Source organism: Maylandia zebra, linkage group LG14 (assembly GCF_041146795.1).
Source record: "Maylandia zebra isolate NMK-2024a linkage group LG14, Mzebra_GT3a, whole genome shotgun sequence".
Lineage (NCBI taxonomy): Eukaryota > Metazoa > Chordata > Actinopteri > Cichliformes > Cichlidae > Maylandia > Maylandia zebra.
Window position 1 is genome coordinate 5,218,296 of NC_135180.1, and position 23,343 is coordinate 5,241,638.

Below are 23,343 nucleotides of genomic sequence, written 5' to 3' on the forward strand. Positions count from 1 at the left end.
TTTCTGGGTCCATTTTAAAGTTTTCACACCGTGGTGCTGGCGACCGGAAAAACATGGAAGTAAGGGCGGACTTGAACGAAGGCTAGATCAGTCAATTCAAACTGTCGGCCAGCTTTGACTTGTTTTGGCTTATGCTTTGGTCTTTCCTCTCATTAGCATTACTACGTCTGTAATGGCTATATTTTTCAGTGATCTGTCTATGATATATCTACATGGCAATACAATGACTAATACTTTTAATTATTTTAAAAACTATGAAGAACTTAACTTAAAACTATGAAGAAGTGGACCAAGCACTTGGGACAAATTACAATCCTGCCTTGACTGCACAGACTGGAGTGTTTTTGAAGCTGCAACTTCCGATTTGAATGAACATACTGACATCATACATAAGTTTTTGTGCAGACTTGTGTGGGCAGACTAAGACCTTTTGCAAATGCAATAATAACAAACCATGGTTCACTCCAATTCTGAAGAAGCTGCGCCAAGAAGGACCAAGGAGGAGACCTACAGCAGCAGGGGCTGGGCCCTGTACAAGTAGGCCAGAAATGAGCTGAGCAAGAAGATCAGGGTAAAAGGAACTGAAGGGAGAAGCTTAAAAACAACTTCTTAGCCAGCAACCCTACACCAGTTTTCAGAGGCCTGCAGCACATCCCCAGCTACAGGAGTGCATCCCAGCACCCTGAAGAGAAGCCGAATGGCTAACAACCTTAACACCTTCTACTGCAGATTTGAAAGACAATCATTCATACCTCCCACCGGCTCACCCTCACCTAATGCCTACACAAAAAAAACTACTTGCAGCCCTCATCCCCCTCCCCTCTGACCCCCGACCTGCATTAAAGATCCTTGAGGACGATGTGTGTCTGCTCTTCCAGAGACAGAAGACTAGAAAAGCTCCAGGACCTGATGGTGTGTTTCCCTCCTATCTGAAAGTCTGTGCCAACCAACTGGCCTCCATCTTTAAGAGATCTCTGGAGCTGTGTGAAGTCCCCTCCTGCTTCAAATGCTCCACTGTCATCTTGATCTCAAAGAAGTCCACCAAAGGATTAAATGACTACAAGCAAGCAGCAGGTGAGCACTGAAAAAGCATCACATCCCACTAAGACCATCAGCACTGGCCTCCCCCAGGGGTATGTTTTTTCCTCACTGCTCTTCTCCCTCTACACTAATGGATGCTCCTCAGGAGAATAATCTGTGAAACTCTTTAAGTTCATGGATGACAGGTACATCCATGAATCCACTGTCTGGTCCAGAACATGCTTACACATAACTGGTTAACAGTCAGGATGATATTTTCTGAGCCAAGGGAGTCCGAACAGAATGTCCCAAACTTAGACAGAATAGAATAAATAGAATAGATAAATAGAATTAGTAGGATAATATTAATAATCAAGTATAGGCAGGGAGGCGTCTTCTCTGTTTTATTCCAGGAAAGGAGCAGATACGGGCGAGGTCAGATGTGAACGGAGAGAGGAGAAGATTCACAGGGAGACAGAGGGACCGCCATGCCGCTTCCGGAAGTAGTCATAATAATACTTGTTATTGTAAAACTGTATAGCCCAATCTGAAGGTCATCCTTCATGTGAGGCAGGTGGCTGATTTCACACCGAGGTCCAGCGCTGTAAACTTGTAATTTCAATTGTTGAAGCCAATTACATATTTTAAACCATAGACATTCTCCTGTACTTCCTTAAGAAAAAACTGAACATGTCATACCTGGAGCTCACCCTGCTCAAGACAGTGGAGATGATGGTGGACTTTGAGAGACCTACTACTAATTGGTTTTGCCTCATGGGGATGTTTTTATTTCCACATTATTACCCCCAGTTTTGGGGGTCTATTATCCAATTACATGAATTTCAGTATACTTCTACTCAATTGTAACCGTTGTTGTTAGGATTAAATTACTTGGATGTCTTGATGCATGCTCAATTATCAAGCTAAGTAAATCCCTAAAGGTTGATTCTGTTCATCTGGACATAGCGTTTTGAGTGGGAGAAACATTTTGTCGCAGTAATTGGTTACTGCTTTGTAATTTAGTGGTAATAACTTAGAAATTACCATATTATTAGGTTCTTGTTTCTGCCTTGTTACCCTGCTATTATCACTTTATTACCAAGCTGTAAGTGTTACTGCTACTTGTTATGCACAGCAGACAAAAGAAAGATAATTCATTAGTGAAAAAAATAACCTATAACCTAAACCTATAATTACAACTCCTGGTTTCTAATTAAATTTGCTTATGTTAACATATAGCACTACCTTTTTGATGAAAGATGCACACATGCTTTCTCACCAGTGCGGGTATTGACGGTGAAGAAATTCTGTGGGTTTCCACTAATAATGCGGTAGTTGAGCCTCTCAGCAGTAGTGGAGAGTGTGGCATCAGGATCTTGAGCCTCGATCTGGATTACAGAAACATCACGTGGAGAATTCTCAGGCACTGAGGTTCGGTACAGAGGTTCAGAAGTCAACGGGGCGTTGTCATTAACATCCTCCACCTGGATAAATACGTCAATACTGGTGAACTGAGGAACCACACCGTGGTCGGTGGCATAAACTGTTAGCCAATAGGAGTCCTTGCTCTCTCGGTCCAACATATCAGTGGTGTAGATCACGCCTAATAGGGGAAAAGACAAAAAGAACAAGAGCAAGAGCTTACTACAAAAGTATCAAAAAAAGAAATGCCACCTATTCAAGTAATGCCAAAGCTGTTTTACACTGTAGCTGTACAACTGGCTAGTTCTATTTTAAACAAGAATAGAAATTTCAGTGAATCATTTCCATTTTGTAGTTCAGCAGGTAGAGAAGGTCATTTAATAATCCGAAGATTGGTGGCTCAATGTTAGCCCCAGTCTGCATGCCAAAAATCCTTGGGCAAGAGGACAACCCCAAGTTGCTCTGATACATCCATCAGAGTAATACAATCCATGTTTCCATGTCTCTGTATTTATGTTAGACATAGACTTTATTTAATCCCACACTGGGGAAATTCACTTGTTACAGCAGCGCAAGGGACAACAAGAAAAGGTGAATTAGAGATGCATTAGAAAACAATAAAAAATAAATAAGAAAAATAGCCTGGAAATTAAAAAAAACGGAAAATGCTATACTATGGACACATGGGTTACTATATACATTAAAATACACAAAGATTTTCCTTTTAATATATACATAAAGTACAGTGAGAATGATCATAATATGAATGTATTTATAAACAGTATTTATCCTATAGGTCTGTATAGCCTGACTGACTCAATCAGGTCGATCCCCGGGCTCTCTGTCCTGGTCGTTCTGTCCTTGGGCAAGACACTTTACCCTACTTGCGTACTGGTGTTGGCCAGAGGGGCCGATGGTGCGATATGGCAGCCTCGCTTCTGTCAGTCTGCCCCAGGGCAGCTGTGGCTACAACTGTAGCTTGCCTCCACCAGTGTATGAATGTGAGAGTGAATGAATAATGGTATTGTAAAGCGCTTTGGGTGCCTTGAAAAGCGCTATATAAATCCAATCCATTATTATTATATCAGCAAATAGGCTACCTATTCCAGAGCCCACAGTTTTTAGTGGTGATCCACTCAAGTTTAATCATTGGAAGTCATCCTTCCAAGCTCTAATTGAAAAGAAAAACATTCCAAGCTCAGAGAAAATATTCTTCCTTCAGAAATCTGTTGGAGGAGTGGCTAGAGAGGCATTAGACGGTTATTTTCTGATTGGTTCAGATACTGCATATGATGCTGCATGGGAACTGCTCAATGAGCGATACAGCCAGCCTTTTATGATTGCCAAAAGCCTGCCGAGACAAATTACATGACTGGCCAAAAACAGCGTGAAGAGAGAGCGCTGACGTAAGGAAATTTGTGGACTTTTTACACAGTTGTGAATGTGCCATGGCTCACAATGAGAGTCTGCGTATTCTTGATGATGGCATTGAAAATCAAAAACTGACAGCCAAGTTGCCTGACTGGTTAAGCAACAGATGGAACCAAAAAGCCACGCAGTATCAGCTAGAGCAGGGGTGGGCAACTCCAGGCCTCGAGGGCCGGTGTCCCTGCAGGTTTTAGATATGTCCTTCAACCAACACAGTTGATTTAAATGGCTAAATTAGCTCCTGCAGTTCTCCAGAGGCCTGGTAACGAACTAATCATGTGGTTCAGGTGTGTTGACCCAAGGTGAGATCAAGGTCAAAATGATAATGAGAATGGTGAGCAAAGATCCCAGAACCACACGGGGGGACCTGGTGAATGACCTGCAGAGAGCTGGGACCAAAGTAACAAAGGTCACCATCAGTAACACACTACAACTGCAGGGAATCAAATCCCGCAGTGCCAGACGTGTTCCGCTGCTGAAGCCAGTGCATGTCCAGGCCCGTCTGAAGTTTGCCAGAGAGCACATGGATGATACAGCAGAGGATTGGGAGAATGTCATGTGGTCAGATGAAACCAAAGTAGAACTCTTTGGTATAAACTCAACTCGTCGTGTTTGGAGGAAGAAGAATACTGAGTTGCATCCCAAGAACACCGTACCTACTGTGAAGCATGGGGGTGGAAACATCATGCTATGGGGCTGTTTTTCTGCCAAGGGGACAGGACGACTGATCCGTGTTAAGGACAGAATGAATGGGGCCATGTATCGTGAGATTTTGAGCCAAAACCTCCTTCCATCAGTGAGAACTTTGAAGATGAAACGAGGCTGGGTCTTCCAACATGACAATGATCCAAAACACACCGCCCGGGCAACAAAGGAGTGGCTCCGTAAGAAGCATTTGAAAGTCCTGGAGTGGCCTAGCCAGTCTCCAGACCTCAACCCCATAGAAAATCTGTGGCGGGAGTTGAAAGTCCGTGTTGCTCGGCGACAGCCCCAAAACATCACTGCTCTCGAGAAGATCTGCATGGAGGAATGGGCCAAAATACCAGCTACTGTGTGTGCAAACCTGGTAAAGACCTATAGTAAACGTTTGACCTCTGTTATTGCCAACAAAGGTTATGTTACAAAGTATTGAGTTGTATTTTTGTTATTGACCAAATACTTATTTTCCACCCTGATTTACGAATAAATTCTTTACAAATCCTACCATGTGGATTCATGGATTTTTTTTTTCACATTCTGTCTCTCACAGTTGAAGTGTACCTCTGGTGCAAATTACTGACCTCTGTCATCATTTTAGGTGGGGGAACTTGCACAATCGGTGGCTGACTAAATACTTTTTTTTGCCCCACTGTATTCCCCACCATGGTGTATACCACCCTCAAAAGCCAGAGAAACTGCGAGTGGTCTTCGATTGCTCGGCAAGATTTCAAGATATATCATTGAATGACCACCTTCTTACAGGGCCAGAGCTCACAAACACCTTGGTGGGAGTTCTTTGTAGATTTCGAAAGGGCCCAGTCGCTGTTATGTGTGATGTGGAATGAATGTTCCATCAATTCCATGTAAAGTCTGAAGACCAAGACTACTTGAGGTTCTTATGGTGGGAGAATGGTGATCTCGAGTCTCTGCCATCAGTTTTTTGGATGAAAGTCCATTTGTTTAGAGCAGCTTCCTCACCTGGCTGTGCCAATTTTGGACTTAAACATCTAGCCACAGAAGGTCAGGATCGATTTAGCCAAAGCACTGTCAAGTTCATCTGAAGAAATTTTTATGTTGATGATGGACTGGTGAGTGTAAGGTCTGATGCTGAGGCAATCGAGCTGATTAAGGAAGCGAGAGAGTTCTGCAGTGCAGGCAAGCTTAGACTACACAAGTTCATTCCCAACAGCAAGAAGGTATTGGAGTCAATACCAAAGGAACAGTGTGCTGACATTGTCAAAGAGCTGGACATAGATTTAGGGGAGCCGCTCCTAGAAAGAGCACTGGGTGTGCAATGGTGCGTATCCTCTGATGACTTTCAGTTCAGAGTAACTGTCAAGAAACACTCAACTCAACCAATGGTATCATGTGCAATCCGAAGACAATCCGGCGGACCATGCTTCAGGAGGGTTATCGGCAGATCAGCTCGTTGCTTCAAATTGGTTCACTGGCCCAGACTTTCTGTGGGAAAAGGAGCTACCCACCAGAGATGCTCAGGTGGGAGAGGTTAGTGACAATGATCCAGAACTTCGAAGGGCTCAGATGTTCAACACCAGGTGCAAGGTTAAATAGAACATTGTTGGACCGCCTGACTAAGTTTTCTGACTGGAAAAGAGCTGTTAAGGCTATTGCTTGTCTTAAACGTCATGCTAAGCAAGTCAAGGGTCTTGGTCCCAAACTCAATGGAAGTACAAGTGTTGAGGAAAGACAACAAGCTGAACTTTTCATAATCAGATTGGTCCAAAGAGAAGCATTCAGCAGTGAAATCAAGAATTTACAGCAATGCAAGGACGTAAAATCCAAAGACAAAACAAACTAGCTATGCAAATTAAGTCAATTTTTGGATGAGCAGGGTGTGCTGAGATTAGGCGGCCGCTTAACAAAAAGTGATCTTCATCCACGTGTTAAACATCCTGCCATTCTGCCAAAAACAAGTCACGTGTCTTCTTTATTGATCAAGCATTATCATGAGAAAGTACAGCATCAAGGAAGAGGTATGACTGTAAATGAATTGCGATCTAATGGGATATGGGTCATTGGATGCAGCAGTGCAGTTGCCTCACATATCTTTAAGTGTGTCACATGCAGGAAGTATAGAAGGAACACACAAGATCCAAAAATGGCAGATTTGCCAGAGGACAGAATGGAAATTACCCCTCCATTCACATATTGTGGCATGGATTGCTTTGGACTGTTCTATGTGAAGGATGCAAGAAAGGAACTGAAGAAGTATGGTCTTCTCTTCACTTGTATGTGTTGCAGAGCTGTACATCTCGAAATACTTGATGTGTCACGGTTCTGGGTCAGTTTGACCCAGTATTTTGAGTTGTCATGTTTTGGTTTGATTTTGTATTTTGTATTATATTCTGATTCTTGTTCTTCCTTGACTATTATTAGAATTCTATGTTTCAGTTTAGTTAAGGGTTTAGTTCTTAGGTTTTGTTTTGGTGTCCTCGTTTTTCCTGCAGGTGTAGTTTAGAGTCTTGTCTGCGTCTTTGTGTTGTTATTGTCACGGTCCTGGGTCTGTGACCCAGTGTTTTGAGTTTCTTGTGCCTCTGAGTTTTTTGTATTATGTTCTTAGTTCTCTTTGTTGTCCCAGCTTATTCTTTAGTGTAGTGTCTTAGTTTGGTTTTCTTGTATTCTGTTTAGTTCTCTGAGTATTTAGTAGCTGCCCTCTGTGTCTCTTTGTTGTTGGTGTTGTCTGTGTTCTTAGTTGCTCTGTCTCCCCTAGTCTAGTTCGCGTCTCTGTGTCATACTTCCTGTTTTACATTGAAGGTCCGTGTCTTATGTGAATGTGTTCAGTTTACGCTTCCTTGTCTTGTCAGTTCTTATTTCCCCCAGCTGTGCTCTCCTTCTGTGTCTCATTCCCCTCGTTGCTTCCCAGTGTATTTAAACCCTGTGTTTCTCTGAGTCTGTGTCGCGTCGTCCCTCATGCTGTGTGGATCTCCCTGTGAGTTTTAGCTCATTGTTTCCCAGTTTAGCTTAGTTTACTTTGTATGCTCGTTTTTCTGTGACCAGCAAATAAAGCTGTGATTTTGAGTTCATCCCCTGAGTCTGAGTCCTGCACTTTGAGTCCTCATCTCCTGCCTGCCACACAGCATTTCATGACAGTTATTTCCTTTTTTACTTTGAAGGTTCATGTCCATGTGTGATGTCAGCGTGTTCAGTTTTACTTCTCCCCTGACTTTTTATCTGATCTAGTCCTCAGTTCAGAAAAAAAGTTATATAGTGGGTTATTTTAACATCAATATATAAGGCTCAACCGCAGTGGAGGGGTGGTGCAGTGGGTTCAGAGGCACTGGTAGGGGAGTCTGCTTGACGCAGCTGTGGGTAGATATTTAATCATGCCTCTGCTGTCTCTAAAAACAGTAGCATGTTGGGAGAAGGAGAGTACTGAGCTGGATGTATGAAAACAGAGCAGAGGAGCAGTGAGTTTTAAGCTGTGTTATTTTCAGCCAAAGTGTGTGAATAAAATAGAATTTGCACTTATCCAAGCGTCTCCAGTGTCAAGTTGGGTAAGTCAGTAATATTAATCCCGGATCGTAAATGATCGCATTCTATTTTAACAAACTCTGGAACTGTCCTGATATATGTCTTAGGAAATGGACATTTAACAGTACTCCCTAAAAACACTATTTTTGAGTGATCATATTTAGATAATGTTTAATTTTTTGAATTACAGTAACAGCACTTTAGCCAGCCTGACAAAGAGTTAGAGCCCCATTAAGCCAAGCAGTCCTTAAGCTTTACCTAGTAATGACTTGATGAATATTCAAATCCATCGCACACGTGTCATAAAGTGGCGCAAATTTCATAACTGCTGAAATTTACTTAAGGTTTTCTCTCATATCGACCTTTCTACATTCAACAACTTAAGCAATTTTTTTCAATTTATTACTAAATCCTATTCCTCCAAAAATGCTCAAAGAGCAGTTCAGAATATTTTGCTACCACTGAAATTAAAAGAACTGTGCTGTAGCAGTTTGAATGTGTGGCATAGCCTTCAGCTTTCAAGGCCCTCTTAAGTAGAACCAGTTCCCAGTTTGAATTTGAAAGACAGACATCGTCTCCACTTTTTAGATTAGGCTTAAGCGGATAACATTTCAGGGGGCTGGGTTTGTGACCCAGCATTTTGAGTTTATTTTGTACTTTTGATTTCTTATCAGGGCTCTACAGTGTGACCAATTGAGTTGCAAATGTGACCTAATTTCTCAATGGTGCAACTAAAAAAAAATCCTAGGTTGCACCAGTGCGACCAGCCGTTTGAGTAAAAGAAATTTTTTTAAAAAGTGCCCGCAAGTCTGAAAGTCCGTGTGCTCAACAACAAACAAACATACATTATGCCCAAATCGTGGTCTAAACCAATCAGAGATAGTCAGGGGTGGGACCTCTTTAATTGGCTGTGGTCCAGATATTCCCGTTGGCCTACATGTATGTGCGTTTGATAGTCCAGACGGATAGATAGAGGTGAGTAGTAGGGTGGGTTTCAATAATCGATATTCCGATTAACCCTCTCAGGCTCAAATTAAACTTTTTGTTGCTAATGCACAACCAAGTCCTGCAGTGGTACTTCTGAGTAAAAAAAAAAACCTCATAAAATATGTATGTGGAGTAATTAGGTTGTTAGTTTTTAACTGTTGCAAATCGGCAACGCCTGCCTTGAGAGGGTTAAAACTGATTTTAGCTTGAATAACGCAATATTGATTCATTAAATCCTGAATCAATTGTTAAATATAAATGCATTTTGCCAGTAATGCCAGGAGGTCACCAACCTATTTCAACAACCACCAAACAGCTAAAACAGTAAATGAGAGAAAGTAAACAGATTCCAGATAAATGTAAACACAAAGTGTGGACCTGACGCATCAGTGAGTCGACAGCACACAGATTTTGAGCTACAGGTTTTGTCCCTCTCAGACCAAAATGCACTTCAAGAACAGTTTCCCCATCTTAAATCTCTGTTTTCTGCATTATTCATTTGCTTATTACACACCAGTCTACCATTGTGTACAGCGCTGTCGGTCGCTAAAGCCTCATTTCTGCTGTTCAATACTGAAGAAATATAAACATTTTACAGTGATGCCAAATTACAAAACGCTTAGCCATGTCTCTAATAAAGTCTCTGTAACATTACTCTGCTTCACTTCTGCAGCATCGGGTAATGTTCTTATGTTGATTCATGGTTTTGTTACGTTTTTGTTCTACTGCAGAATATTTTTATATCTTCTCTTTGAACAAGATAGAAATTTAGGAGTAACATGGCCTTACAAACCCAACAGTGAGATCTTAAGAGATCCAGCCTACGGCTCTTCAATGGAGTGTCACAGGGTCCCCAGGAAAAAAAATTGTAAATGTAAAATAATAAAATAAATATTCTTCTGTATCAATAACAAAGCATAACATAAATTATTCAGTAGCAATTACACAAGAATATCCAGTAATGTCCCTGCCTACAATTAAACACATTCACTTACCTAAAATTGGGGGCATCTGCTGTGGCAAATGGGTTCAAGCCAGTGTTGCCAACTTAGCGACTTTGTCGCTATATTTAGCGAGTTTTCAGACCCCTTAGCGACTTTTTTTCTAAAAAAAAGACGTGAAAGCGCGTATCGCTTTTACTCTCAACAAGCAGTGGGTGCTGTAACGCAGTCAGTTCTTCTTTTACTCGTATGCTGTTTTGTGGATCACAAGGTTTAAAACTACTTATAAACACACACACAAAGTAACTCCACCAGAGTGCCTATTTCAGGTCACTTTTGCCGGTCCAAGCCCGGGTAAAGGAGCAGGGTTGGAATTGTGACATTAAAAAAAAAACAATAATTGCTAAAATAAATTTAATTTGTAGTTCTAAATAAACTCTATATGCATTTAGGACGTTTTTTACTCACTTTATGTCTCTTCCACGATGTTATTTCTCTCTCCAACAACATACCGTATTTTCACGACCATAAGGCGCACTTAAAAGTCTTAGATTTTCTTCAAAAAGTGCGGCGCGCCCTATGTGTTGTAAGGAGGACGTAGTAGAGAACACCATGAGAACGTTAAAGGGTGAAGTGTGGGCGTTGATCGTATATACCGGGACAATCGCACATACTTGTATAAAAGAACAGGTATGTGCGTTATGCAGGACATCGTTGTTTTAACAACCCTGAAAATGGCAAAGAGACACGCTTACGAAGCACAGTTTAAACTGAAGGCCATCAGCTACGCGGAGGAACATGGAAATCGAGCAGCGGCGAGAGAATTTAAGATTAACGAATCGATGGTTCGCAAATGGAGGAAGCTGGAAAACAAGCTCCGGCAGGTCAAGAAAACGCAGCTGAGTTTCCGCGGACATAAGGCGAGGTGGCCCGAGTTGGAGGAAAGACTCGAGCGGTGGATCATCGAGCAAAGAGCGAGCGGGAGAAGCGTTTCGACGGTCACCATTCGGCTAAAAGCAGTTTCACTAGCTGAAGAGATGAACATTGAACATTTCCAAGGAGGTCCGTCTTGGTGCTTTCGTTTTATGAAACGGTGCCATTTTTCCATCCGGACCAGGACTACGGTAGCGCAGCAACTTCCAGCGGATTATAAGGAAAAGCTGGCCATCTTCCGCTCCTACTGCAGCAAACACATCGGCGACAAAAACATCCAGCCCAGCCACATCACAAACATGGACGAGGTCCCGCTCACTTTTGACATCCCGGTGAGTCACACTGTGGAGAAGAAGGGGACCAGCACGGTAGCGATACGCACAACGGGGCACGAAAAGTCTTCTTTTACTGTTGTGCTTGGCTGCCATGCTAATGGACAGAAACTGCCGCCTATGGTGATTTTTAAGCGAAAGACTTTGCCTAAAGAGAAGTTTCCAGCAGAAATCATCATTAAGGCAAATGAAAAGGGCTGGATGGATGAGGAAATGATGAAAGACTGGCTGAGGGAGGTGTATGTAAGGAGACCAGGTGGTTTTTTCCACGCAGTTTCACTAAGAGTGGAAGGCAGCGCCGGGCGAGTTACGCCACAATTTGCCAATGGATTGTAGATGCTTGGGCTAACATGTCTGCTGGCACTGTTGTTCGAGCTTTCGCAAAAGCCGGCATCGTTTCCGAGGAGCCGCACGGCACGGAAAGTGACTCTGACAGTGAAGACAGTGAACCTGGCATGTTTGATGGAGATTTAGCGCAGCTGTTCAATTCAGACACAGAGGATGAGGACTTCGATGGGTTTGATTGATGATAAAAATGTGAGTACCAAACTTTGTTTTGCTCCTGCTTTATTTTTAAATATGCGCACTTGTATGCTTGTGTGTTGTTGATGATGACGATTACCGGCAATAGAAATGTGAGTAAGGTACCGTATTCAGGTTTGCTCCCGCTTTATTGTTAAATACGCATACGGTACTTGTATGCGCCCTATGGTCCAGTGCGCCTTATGTGTGTGTTAAATACAGTAAGGGCACACATAACTGAGACTGCGCCTTTTAGCACAGTGCGCCTTATGGTCGTGAAAATACGGTAGGTTACAATTAGATTAGCATGACCAATTATGCAAATTAGGCAATGACGTCATTTAGCGACTTCTAGCGACTTCTAGGACAACCAATAGCGATTTTCCTTACTGAGGAGTTGGCAACACTGGTTCAAGGCTTTTACCACAAACTTAGTCACTGCTTGGTGACATTCGTCTATCCTGGCCTGAAAAGAGACGCTACCGGTAGACTGCAGCGAGAACTGCCAGCATCTGAGCCAGACTCTGTGTGTCTCTCTTATCATGGTCACCTAAATGCACAGTAATGGCAGGTTTAGTAATAAGGCAGATTGCGCTAATATAATATGCACTGTTAGTTGATTATTTACCTGCCGCATTAACGGGAGAGGATGTGCAAACGTTACCGCTGCTGCTGGGTTGAGATTCACGAGTCCGGAGCGGAATTAAAAACATGACATTCATTTAAGGTGATCACGTGTTTTGTGAGCAAATGCTTTTGCATATTCGTAGTGTTTCCTCCCTTAAATTAAGTATCTACTTTGCAAGTATTGCAAGTTGCCCTGTTGTCATCCGTTCTCGTAAACTTTTGAGCGTTTGAGCCGCTTACGCGCCGTGTTTCCTGCCAGGTAAATGACGCTCCGCAACGTGGTGACGTCATTCGGGGTGACTGGAATCGATAAGGGAATCGTTTGCAAAAATGTCAAACAATTCCAAGGAATTGAAACAGTGGGAACCGGTTCTCAACAAGAACCGGTTTTCGATACCCATCCCTACCCCTCTCCCTACTTCCTTTAAGCGGCAGGCAGCAGTAAACAGGTCATCAGAGGAGGCCGAGATGATGATTAAGTTTATTATTCCCTACAATATTGCCAAAAAGTGCACTTTAAGCACAAGCACTTTTTTCAGTAACTTATCTTTCTTGTAGAAAGGTGCTCCAAATAAAGAACTTTGTGTTGACAAGATTGTTAGTTAATCATTTGCAAATTAATATTGTCTGTATGGGCAGCAACTTTCCCCTCAAAAGAGTGCACATGTAAAACTGTGATGTTAAGTGATGCGGTTGAAAGATTTGGGTGCACCTAACTTTTGTGCTGGTGCACCTAAGAAAAAAAAGTTAGGCGCACCAGTGCAAAAAGTTAGTCTAGAGCCCTGCTTATGTTATATTGGAAACATGTTAAGTTCTTGTGTTGTCATTATTAGTTAGGATTTAGCTGAGTTTTAGTTTATATTTCACCTATGTCTCCATGTTTATGAGTCTTTTCGTGTTTGTCATGTGTCATCTCCTCATCTATGTAGGGTCCCCTTGTGTCTTTCTCATCTGTGTCCCTCGCCCTCTCTCACTCCCTCTCTCTATCTCTTTTGTCAAGCTTGCGTCTCCCAATTCAAGTCTCTTCATGTTTCTTGTTTTATTTTGAAAGTTTTGTTTCCATGTTTGCTGTGGGTTTTTTTGTTTGTTTGTTTGTTTTTGTTTTTTTGCCTGTCCCGTTTGGATCTTTAGCCATTAGAATTGTTGTCTGAAAGCCAAGAAAGATGCCAAGCGGATTTACTTTACCAAGTGGATCATCGTAGCCTTGTCATATTCGTCCATTTGATTGACCTTTATTATAATTATGTATTTATTTGATTTGATTTTTGGTTGTTACAGACGGGACAGACATGACTAGGGGATAGGACAGGGAGAAAGAATGAAAGAAAGAGAGGGAGAGAAAGAAAAATACAGGGGAGAAGAGATAGTGAGAAAGGGGGGAAGAAAAAAAACAGAAGAGAAAACAAAGAAAAAAGAGCAAATTAGGCTTTCTTGTCAGAGGTAATTTTTCCAAAACAAAAAAGATTTTTTTAAAAGCGGACGGCTGCACTGTCCACAACAGGAGATTGACGCATATTGCATCTGTGAGAAAAACAATATAATAAGGCAGAAACTAGTGATTTATAATGGAAAACTGCTCTTGAAACAGACTTGGAAATGCAGTTTTATCGCAATTTCTTTTTTTTTTTGGAAGCAAAGCAGCAAAGGTAAGACAGAATTCATGATAATGTCTTTCAAAAGTGAAGCATAATTTAGGTCTTCTTTTGCTGTTGGTTCAGCAATTTTAGTTGGAGCGTGATGAAACTAGCAGGTTTAAAATCTGTGAGATCTGTGCTTTCAGCAGAGGCATTGTTTTCCGTGTACATGCCGTCAGGTGAATGGAGAAGTCTGCACTTACCAAACCATATGTCTATATTTAAATAACAGACCTAGAGGTGCAGCCTGTGAAACCAGATGGGGGGCACTGGGGTTCAACAGGTTCAGGGTGTTGTGTTGTGAAGCGCTGAACAGAGTGGATGGAAGAATGGCAAGGAGAGCTTATTGGTTTTCAGGATGTTTGTGTAAATGTGAATGTGTGCAAGAAAGGAAAGACATCTGATCTTAAGCTTACAACAGACACCAGTAGATCAAGTATATCTATATTAATACATATATTAAGAGCAAGCTATGGTTTCCCCTCCATACCCCATCACCTTATTATTATACTAAGAAACAGAAAAGAAAAAAAGAGACAACAGACTCTAGTTATTTAGCACAAATATAGAGTGCTAAATAACTACTTATAACAGTAAAGGATGACGGTTTTATGCGCAGAGGACAGTCCAAGGACAGAACTATCAGTTTAACTTGCTTTTGGTTGATTTCTGTTTTTATGTTTTAGTTTTTCTGTGAAGCACTTTGTGATTTTTGTCTTGAAAGGTGCTATACAAATACAATTTTACTTACTTGCTTTTACTTTAATATTTAATACTTCATATAAAGCCTTTGTTAGCAATGACAGCTTCAAAATGCCTCCTGAGTAGAAAAAAGTGAGTTGCATGCATTGCTCAGGTCTGAAAAACAGCTCCACACCATGATATTCCCACCTCCAGACTTCACTGTTGGCATGGTATTTTTAGGGTGACATTTGACCACTAAACATAATGTGTGTTATGGCATTCAAAGAGTTCGGTTTGGTCTCATCTGACCAGACTATATTCTGCTGTTGTTCAGCAACCTTTAAACACACTCCAACATGCTTTTGTCAGCAATGGAGTCTTGTGTTGTGAGCACGCATACAGGTCATGGTAGTGGACTTATTGTTTTCTTTGAAACAATTGTGCCTGCTGATTCCAGGTCTTTCTTTTTTTTGACAACTTTATTTATAATTTTCCAGTTTAACAAAAATACAGAAAAATATAACTGGAGTTGCAATTACAAACATTGCCATTGTGAAACAGGTTGCGCAAACCACAGTTTTGCGCACAGTGGCAAACCAGTTGGATGCAGGAAAATGTATAATCTATGCACACAAACAAGAAATACTACCATGTGAACAGGGTAGAAAACAAAAATAAAATAAAATAAATAAATAAATAAAGGGGGGGGGGCTGCATTGTGTGCAGTTCTTGTTGGCTTGTTACAGAGAGTAGGTGGCTTTAAAGAAGAAGAAAAAAACCCCACAGATAAAAAGCAGTATTACATCATACTTCAGTAAATGACAACTTCTCCACATATTCAATAAAGGATGACCAGGATTTGTAGTATTTACTTTGAGACCCTCTCAAACTGTATCTCAAATGCTTTATCTGCAAGCACTTCATTACTTCTCTCACACAATGAACAAACACTGGTGGACCTGAATCCTTCCATTTAAGAAGAATTAGCGTGCGTTCCAGGAGAGTTGAGAAAGATTAAAATAAACAATACAATAGACAATATACACAATGTAAAAGATCAAATGTAAATAATGTAAAGAATATAAAATATGTAGATCAACAAAAGGCTTGTTTGAGCAGAAAAGTTTTTAACTGCTTTTTAAAAGAATCCACAGAGCAACTAAGGTGTGTTGCTTATGAAATCCATGAAGTGCTACAGAGAAAATTACATTTTATTTATGTAATTAACACATTTTGAACTCTTGAAGAAATCTAACAAAAGGAAAGATGCTGAACTAAAATGATCCATGTAGCAAACAAAAACTGTTGTGAGCCGCCACCCTCATATCGCCTTTGGGCTTTTGGAGCCTTGACCTGACTTTTAAAAAAATAATTGGAAAAAAAGTACTATGCTGCCACTGGGGTGGCTGTAGCTCAGGTGGCAGGGCAGGTCAGCCACTAATCAGAAGGTCGGTGGTTTGATCCCAGGCTGCCTCCTGGCTGCATGCCAAATATCCTTGGGCAAGATACTAACCCCATGGTTGCCTACTGGTGGTGGTCGGAGGGCCCGGTGGCGCCAGTGTCCGGCAGCCTCGCCTCTGTCAGTGCGCCCCACGGCAGCTGTGGCTACAATGTAGCTTGCCATCGCCAGTGTGTGAATGGGTGAATGACTGAATGTAGTGTGAAGCGCTTTGGGATCCTTAGGGACTAGAAAAAGCGCTATACAAATGCAGGCCATTTACCATTTACCAAATGCAGATAGATAGTAATTCCATGTTATGGTGTAGATTGTTTCTGTGATGGTCACAGTAGGTATTGTCTATAATGCTACATTTACTTCCTTCATTTAGTACCCTTCAGAGGATACTTAACATAGTCTTGGTAGTTGGCCACTTAGCCAGATTAGCCATGATTCTATCGCTAGGTCAGTTCCTCTCACACTCACTACAGTCAACACATCTGTTGCTCTTGGGGCTTGGTACCCAATATTGAAAGACCGGGATGATGATATCGCCCCCTGACCTGACATCCTGGCTCTCCCTTTGTGTTGTACCTCGTTAATCTCCTCCTAGATGTTGGAGCACTGAGCTACTAGTTGTTTCTGCATTAGTCCAGATGTTCAGTGTCAAAGACTCCATAGGTCTCACATCGTCTTCATGTAACCACTTCCATTGGAGTTACATGTGTAGTATCATTCCAACAGTGCCCTATTCTCATTACCATATTTTCACAACCATAAGGCGCACTTAAAAGTCTTAGATTTTCTTCAAAAAGTACGGCGCGCCCTATAGCGCAGTGCGCCCTGTGTGTTGTAATGAGGACGTAGTAGAGAACACCATGAGAACGCTAAAGGGTGAAGTGCGTGCGTTGACTTTATCGCACATACCTGTATAAAAGAACAGGTATGTGCGTTATGCAGGACATCGTTGTTTTAACAACCCTGAAAATGGCAAAGAGACACGCTTACGAAGCACAGTTTAAACTGAAGGCCATCAGCTATGTGGAGGAACATGGAAATCGAGCAGCGGCGAGAGAATTTAAGATTAACGAATCGATGGTTCGCAAATGGAGGAAGCTAGAAAACAAGCTCCGGCAGGTCAAGAAAACGCAGCTGAGTTTCCGCGGACATAAGGCGCGGTGGCCCAAGTTGGAGGAAAGACTCGAGCGGTGGATCATCGAGCAAAGAACGAGCGGGAGAAGTGTTTCGACGGTCACCATTCGGCTAAAAGCAGTTTCACTAGCTGAAGAGATGAACATTGAACATTTCCAAGGAGGTCCGTCTTGGTGCTTTCGTTTTATGAAACGGTGCCATTTTTCCATCCGGACCAGGACTACGGTAGCTCAGCAACTTCCAGCGGATTATAAGGAAAAGCTGGCCATCTTCCGCTCTTACTGCAGCAAACACATCGGCGACAAAAACATCCAGCCCAGCCACATCACAAACATGGACGAGGTCCCACTCACTTTCGACATCCCGGTGAGTCACACTGTGGAGAAGAAGGGGACCAGCACGGTAGCGATACGCACAACGGGGCACGAAAAGTCTTCTTTCACTGTTGTGCTTGGCTGCCATGCTAATGGACAGAAACTGCCGCCTATGGTGATTTTTAAGCGAAAGACTTTGCCTAAAGAGAAGTTTCCAGCAGGAATCATCATTAAGGCAAATGAAAAGGGCTGGATGGATGAGGAAATGATGAAAGAGTGGCTGAGGGAGGTGTATGTAAGGAGACCAGGTGGTTTTTTCCACGCATCACCATCGCTGTTGATCTGTGACTCTATGCGTGCCCATCTCACAGCCGATGTGAAAAAACAAGTGAAACAAATGAACTGTGAGCTTGCTGTCATTCCGGGAGGCCTGACAAAGGAACTCCAACCGCTGGACATCGGTGTGAACCGCCCGTTCAAAGTAAGGCTGCGAGCGGCCTGGGAGCGATGGATGACCGATGGAGACCAGTTTCACCAAGAGTGGAAGGCAGCGCCGGGCGAGTTACGCCACAATTTGCCAATGGATTGTAGATGCTTGGGCTAACATGTCTGCTGGCACTGTTGTTCGAGCTTTCGCAAAAGCCGGCATCATTTCCGCACGGCACGGAAAGTGACTCTGACAGTGAAGAAAGTGAACCTGGCATGTTTGATGGAGATTTAGCGCAGCTGTTCAATTCAGACACAGAGGATGAGGACTTCGATGGGTTTGATTGATGATAAAAATGTGAGTACCAAACTTTGTTTTGCTCCTGCTTTATTTTTAAATATGCACACTTGTATGCTTGTGTGTTGTTGATGATGACGATTACCGGTAATAGAAATGTGAGTAAGGTACCGAACTCAGGTTTGCTCCCGCTTTATTGTTAAATACGCATACGGTACTTGTATGCGCCCTATGATCCAGTGCGCCTTATGTGTATGTTAAATACAGTAATGGCACACATAACTGAGACTGCGCCTTTTAGTACAGTGCGTCTTATGGTCGTGAAAATACGGTATGTTCTTTTATGCCTTTTTGATCCAGTAGTCCACTTTTTGTCATTGTGTCCTGGTCCGGCTATCTTTTATTGCACAATATCTTCATATTCCATGTTCCATATTCATTACTTATAGCGGGGACTATTTTAATAAATTATTATCTGGGTGTTCTAAAAGCTGCAGTTAGAGTATTAACAATAATGCGAAAATAACTAACTGTGCAGATTTTATATCTGAAAAAGCACGGTAGGTTACTGTGTTCCCCAACTCACGCTGTATTGACTTCTTTATTTATTTTAGTTAAAACAATACACTTCAGTAACAAGAACGTTACAACACTAGACAATTTTATACAACCATATAGTGTTTTAAAACCATAATTCAAACTGTTATGCAATAATTCTCATTTGCCATGACACGCAATATCATTTTCAAAGAAAACTCACCTGTCTCTTCATCTATGGCAAATCTTCCAAGCCCACTCCCATCTCGAATGGAGTACTGAACTTCTCCATCTCTGCCAGCATCATCATCATTAGCTGTGACCTGGAGTAGAGTGGTTCCAATCCGGGCATTTTCTTTAACTAATCCAGTCAAAGCAAAATCAGAAAAGTATGGGGCATAGAGGTTTTCATTCACATCTACAACCTCCACCTCCACAAAGGTAACAGAAAGAAGAGAAACAGGCCTTCCTTTGTCTTTGGCCTTTACAGTAAGGTTGTAGAACTGCTGTGTCTCATAGTCCAGCTCCTTTGTGAGTCGAATAACTCCATTTGCCCTGTCTACTTCAAACCATCCATTATAATCACTGGCTAGGGAGTACCGAACCTGGCCTCCCAACCCCAAATCTGGATCCAGAGTTTCTAACCAGGCTACAACTGTTCCTACTGGGAGATCCTCCAGAACCCTGGTTCTATACACAGCAGGGATAAATAGTGGAGGACAGTCATTTACATCCTCCAAAATGATTTTCAGTGTGGTTACAGAAAACTTCTGGCTTCCTTTCTCCGCTTTGTCCCGAGCCTCAATTTTTAGGTTAAACGTAGAGACAAACTCCCTGTCTAGTTGGCCAGCAACATATAATATCCCACTAGTGGAATTGATACCAAACTGAGTGGTGCTTGTCAAAAGAGAGTATACAATCTCGCCATTGGGCCCAAGATCTTTGTCAATGGCCTCAACCTGGATGACGTCAGTACCTATGGCTAGGTTTTCAGGTATGACAATTCTAAAGCCTCCTTCTTGCAAAAATTGGGGTGCATTATCATTTGCATCTTCTATATAGACAGTAAGCAACCGCCAGGAACTTTTCTGTGGAAGGCCAAGGTCATAGAGAGTTAAGTTGAGGAGATAGCGATCTCTTTTTTCTCTGTCCATGTGTAGGAACACACTGATAAGTCCCGTCTGTATGTCAATGGTAAAACAGTTATCAATATTTCCATCTGAAATAGAGTATAGAATTTGACCATTGAAACCTGTGTCCCCATCATAGGCATTCACATTGAAAACACTTGAGCCTACCTTAAGGTCTTCCTGCACAGTAATATCTGTGGGAAATGTTTTGTCAAACTGGGGTGCCTGCCGATTCACAGAAAAAAGGTCAATAAAACCTTCCTCAATTTTAGGTTTATTGCTAGCTTTGGACTTTTTCAGTAACTTTTCAGCTAATTTTTGAGCCACATTTGTTTCTTTACATGTGAAACGTTTGGAAGAAGATTTTCCATAAACAACTGAGATATTGACAAACATAGGATCCGAAAAGCTCTCACCATCAGTGGCAGTTATTTTTAAACTAAATAAACCACTCTTTGGATGGGCTCTTGAGAGAGAATGCTGCAGTGCAAGAACCCCTGAATCTGGGTTGAGGTCAAAGTACCCCTGTTCGTTACCTGAAATAATCTTATATTTCACTAACTCTAATTCATCTATATCAATTGCAGACATTGTAGTAATAACTTCATTTACTGGAAAATCCTCAGGAATAATCCCCTGGCATGCTACCTTCTCAAACAATGGCTGATTATCATTTACATTTTCTAGATGGATTGTTACATTGACTTCACTTTCTCGTCTGTAAGGAGACCCCCAGTCAGATGCTCTGACTATGAACATAAAGCTTTCTGATGAGGATTCAAAATCCAGCTCTTCAGTAGTGCTTATAACACCAGAAAACTGATTGATTTTAAAGGGTAATGGCTGAAGACTGGAAATGCTGTAAGTTATGTATCCATTTTCACCTTTATCTTTATCAACTGCAGAAATTGTTAATACACTGGTTGCAACTGGTACACTTTCATTAACAAAAACCTCATAAGAGGACTGAGCAAATGTTGGTGTGTGATCATTGGCATCCTGAATGGTTACCCTCACTTTAACTTTGAGATTACTATCCATTTCCACTACTTCAAGATTAAAGACATCCTGGAACACCTGAGTGAACCAGCGAGCAGTAGAGATTACACCCGTTAGGGTATTCATTTGAAAAAAGGATGAATCCGCAGAGGTTGTTAAGATATATTCTGCATCATCAGGTTCTGGTGTGATTTTAACAGCCACTACAAGTGTACCTGGAGGTGAAATTTCATTTAAACTGACATCATACAACTCTTGCATAAATTTAGCATCTGAATTTTGATGTTTTTCGACCTTGATTTGGATGACTTCAACAGCAGATAACTTCTGTGGGGTGCCCCTGTCTTTAGCCTGCAAGCTAAGATTACAGCCATAAGGGTACGTTTGACTTATTGACTCAAAGGCTTTAATAGCAAACTCTCCTTCTTTAGTTCTGTCAACAAAAAACTGCTCTGACGGATCTCCTCCTACAATGACCAAGGAATCTATTTCTCCATTTAAGCCTTCATCTTGGTCCTCAACAGTAACCACTGCATACACAAGATTTTTATCCAGCCATGAGGGGCTGTGGGTGAGGACATTCATGAGTGGAGCATGTTCATTTAAACGCTCTACATGGACAAAAAGTTTGGCTGTGCTGCTGATACCATTATTTCCATAAAGCTTCATGCCACGGTCCACCGCTAGAATTTCTAAGTCATAACGGTTCTGCTCATCGACATTAAGCCTTCCACTGAGAGTAACCACTCCACTAGTTGGGTGTACAGCAAACAGTTCAGTTTTTTCCTTGAAAAAATAGTAAAACTCTCCATTGGAACCGATATCCGCATCTGTGGCAGTAACTTGTGCTATACTAGTTCTGAGAGGGGTACTCTCTGCTATGGTGACGGAGTATGTGGTAGGAGAGAACAAAGGCCGGAGGTCATTCATATCCAAAACCTGAATACTGACTTTAGTCCAGGTCTCAAGAAGAGCCTCTCCCTTGACAGAAGCTTTCACTGTCAATACATAATTATCCTGAATCTCTCGGTTCAATATGGCGGCATTACCACCTTTAGTCCTTATGCGTAAGAAACAGAAGTCTCCGAGTACATACTCCTCTGCCTTGAAAAAACCGTCATCGTCACCTGAGGTGATTCTGTAGCGGATCTCCCAGGAGTGCTGGGCGAGGTGGATGCCCATTTTAATTTTACTGTTGGCATAGGTGCGTGCTGCTGAGTTTTCATAAATTGTGGCATGGTAGACAGGCTGAGTGAAGCTGAAGTGAGATTCATCTTGAGGAGCCCCATGGGTGTTCTGACCGTTGCAGAGTGGTGACTTCAAGAATACCAACAGCAGCAGCAAGGCCAGGCGGAGATGAGGGGCTCGAATGCCTTCCCACTGGCTCATATTCATATCCATTCCATCATAACTCCATGCTGAAGCAGTCTAGAAAAAGAAAGGCAGAGACATAGAGAGAAACGTCAGCAACAGGAGGGGGGATTCTTTTCATTCACAGTCTCTGCCAATTAACCATAGTTAATAGCCATAGTTAACCATTAGAGGAGTAGAGATGGTGAAAGAGATGACCGAGCTGAGTGCAGTTACTTGGCAGCCATAATGAAACTTACATCATCCTTGTGCAGTATGTGGATACCGACAATCAACGGCTACTTTTAGAAAAAAAAAAGCTGTGGTTGTTTGTCAAGGAACAAAACAATTATATGGTTAGGAAGAATTGTATCATCATCAACATACTATAGAACATAACTGCAGAGACAAATTGCTACTATACTTTGACCCTATCATAACCCATTTTCTAAATTACTTGAAAATTGCAGTACTATATTTCAAAACCATGTAATATCACCAAAAGTAAGCCAGATGTGGTTTCAAATGCAAAGTAGCTACTTTTTTCAAAGTGTTCTCTCTTTTATTAAAAAAGAAAATACTGTGTTCTGTAAGTAAGCAGCCACAAGTATGTGCCAATCTGCACTTTTGGCCTGAAACCTTTTCCAGTAAAAGCCATGCTGTAGCTGTAAGACTACCACAATAGTCTGCATTTTGGTGACTAAGCACTTTCTCCACAAGGGATAAAGAGATGGAGTGGAAAGGCAGATGGTTTCCGAGTCTTCTGAAAGAGTATTTACTTTCTGTTGAAAGTAAACCTATTTAGCTTGGCAACAGTGCCCCCAAATTGAAACAATACAAATTGAAACCTGAGCGCGCATTTAAATAAAATTCAGTAGTCATTCGTGAGTGAAAAATGTGACGATAATCCTAAGAGAAATGCAGAAAATATCACTTTTTCTTCTTTTTCTCTGACATTATTAAACTGTCAACTGAGGC

At 41.8% G+C, this 23,343-nt stretch overlaps 1 protein-coding gene across 6 annotated transcripts in view; it reads right to left on the bottom strand.

The window, feature by feature from the left end:
- The window catches only part of fat3a (FAT atypical cadherin 3a), a 178,326-nt gene that overhangs the window by 104,406 nt on the left and 50,577 nt on the right, over nucleotides 1-23,343 (bottom strand). For 5 of the 6 annotated variants that reach the window (XM_014411446.3, XM_014411444.3, XM_014411445.3 and 2 more), the window contains exons 2-3: nucleotides 19,110-22,443; nucleotides 2,300-2,623 (exon numbers count right to left, since the gene is read on the bottom strand). In XM_014411446.3, coding sequence (XP_014266932.3) covers nucleotides 2,300-2,623; nucleotides 19,110-22,416 — 3,631 coding nt within the window. In that variant the 5' untranslated portion in view covers nucleotides 22,417-22,443. The remainder of the gene's footprint in view (nucleotides 1-2,299; nucleotides 2,624-19,109; nucleotides 22,444-23,343) is intronic. The other variant, XM_076892138.1, reaches the window with a different exon arrangement.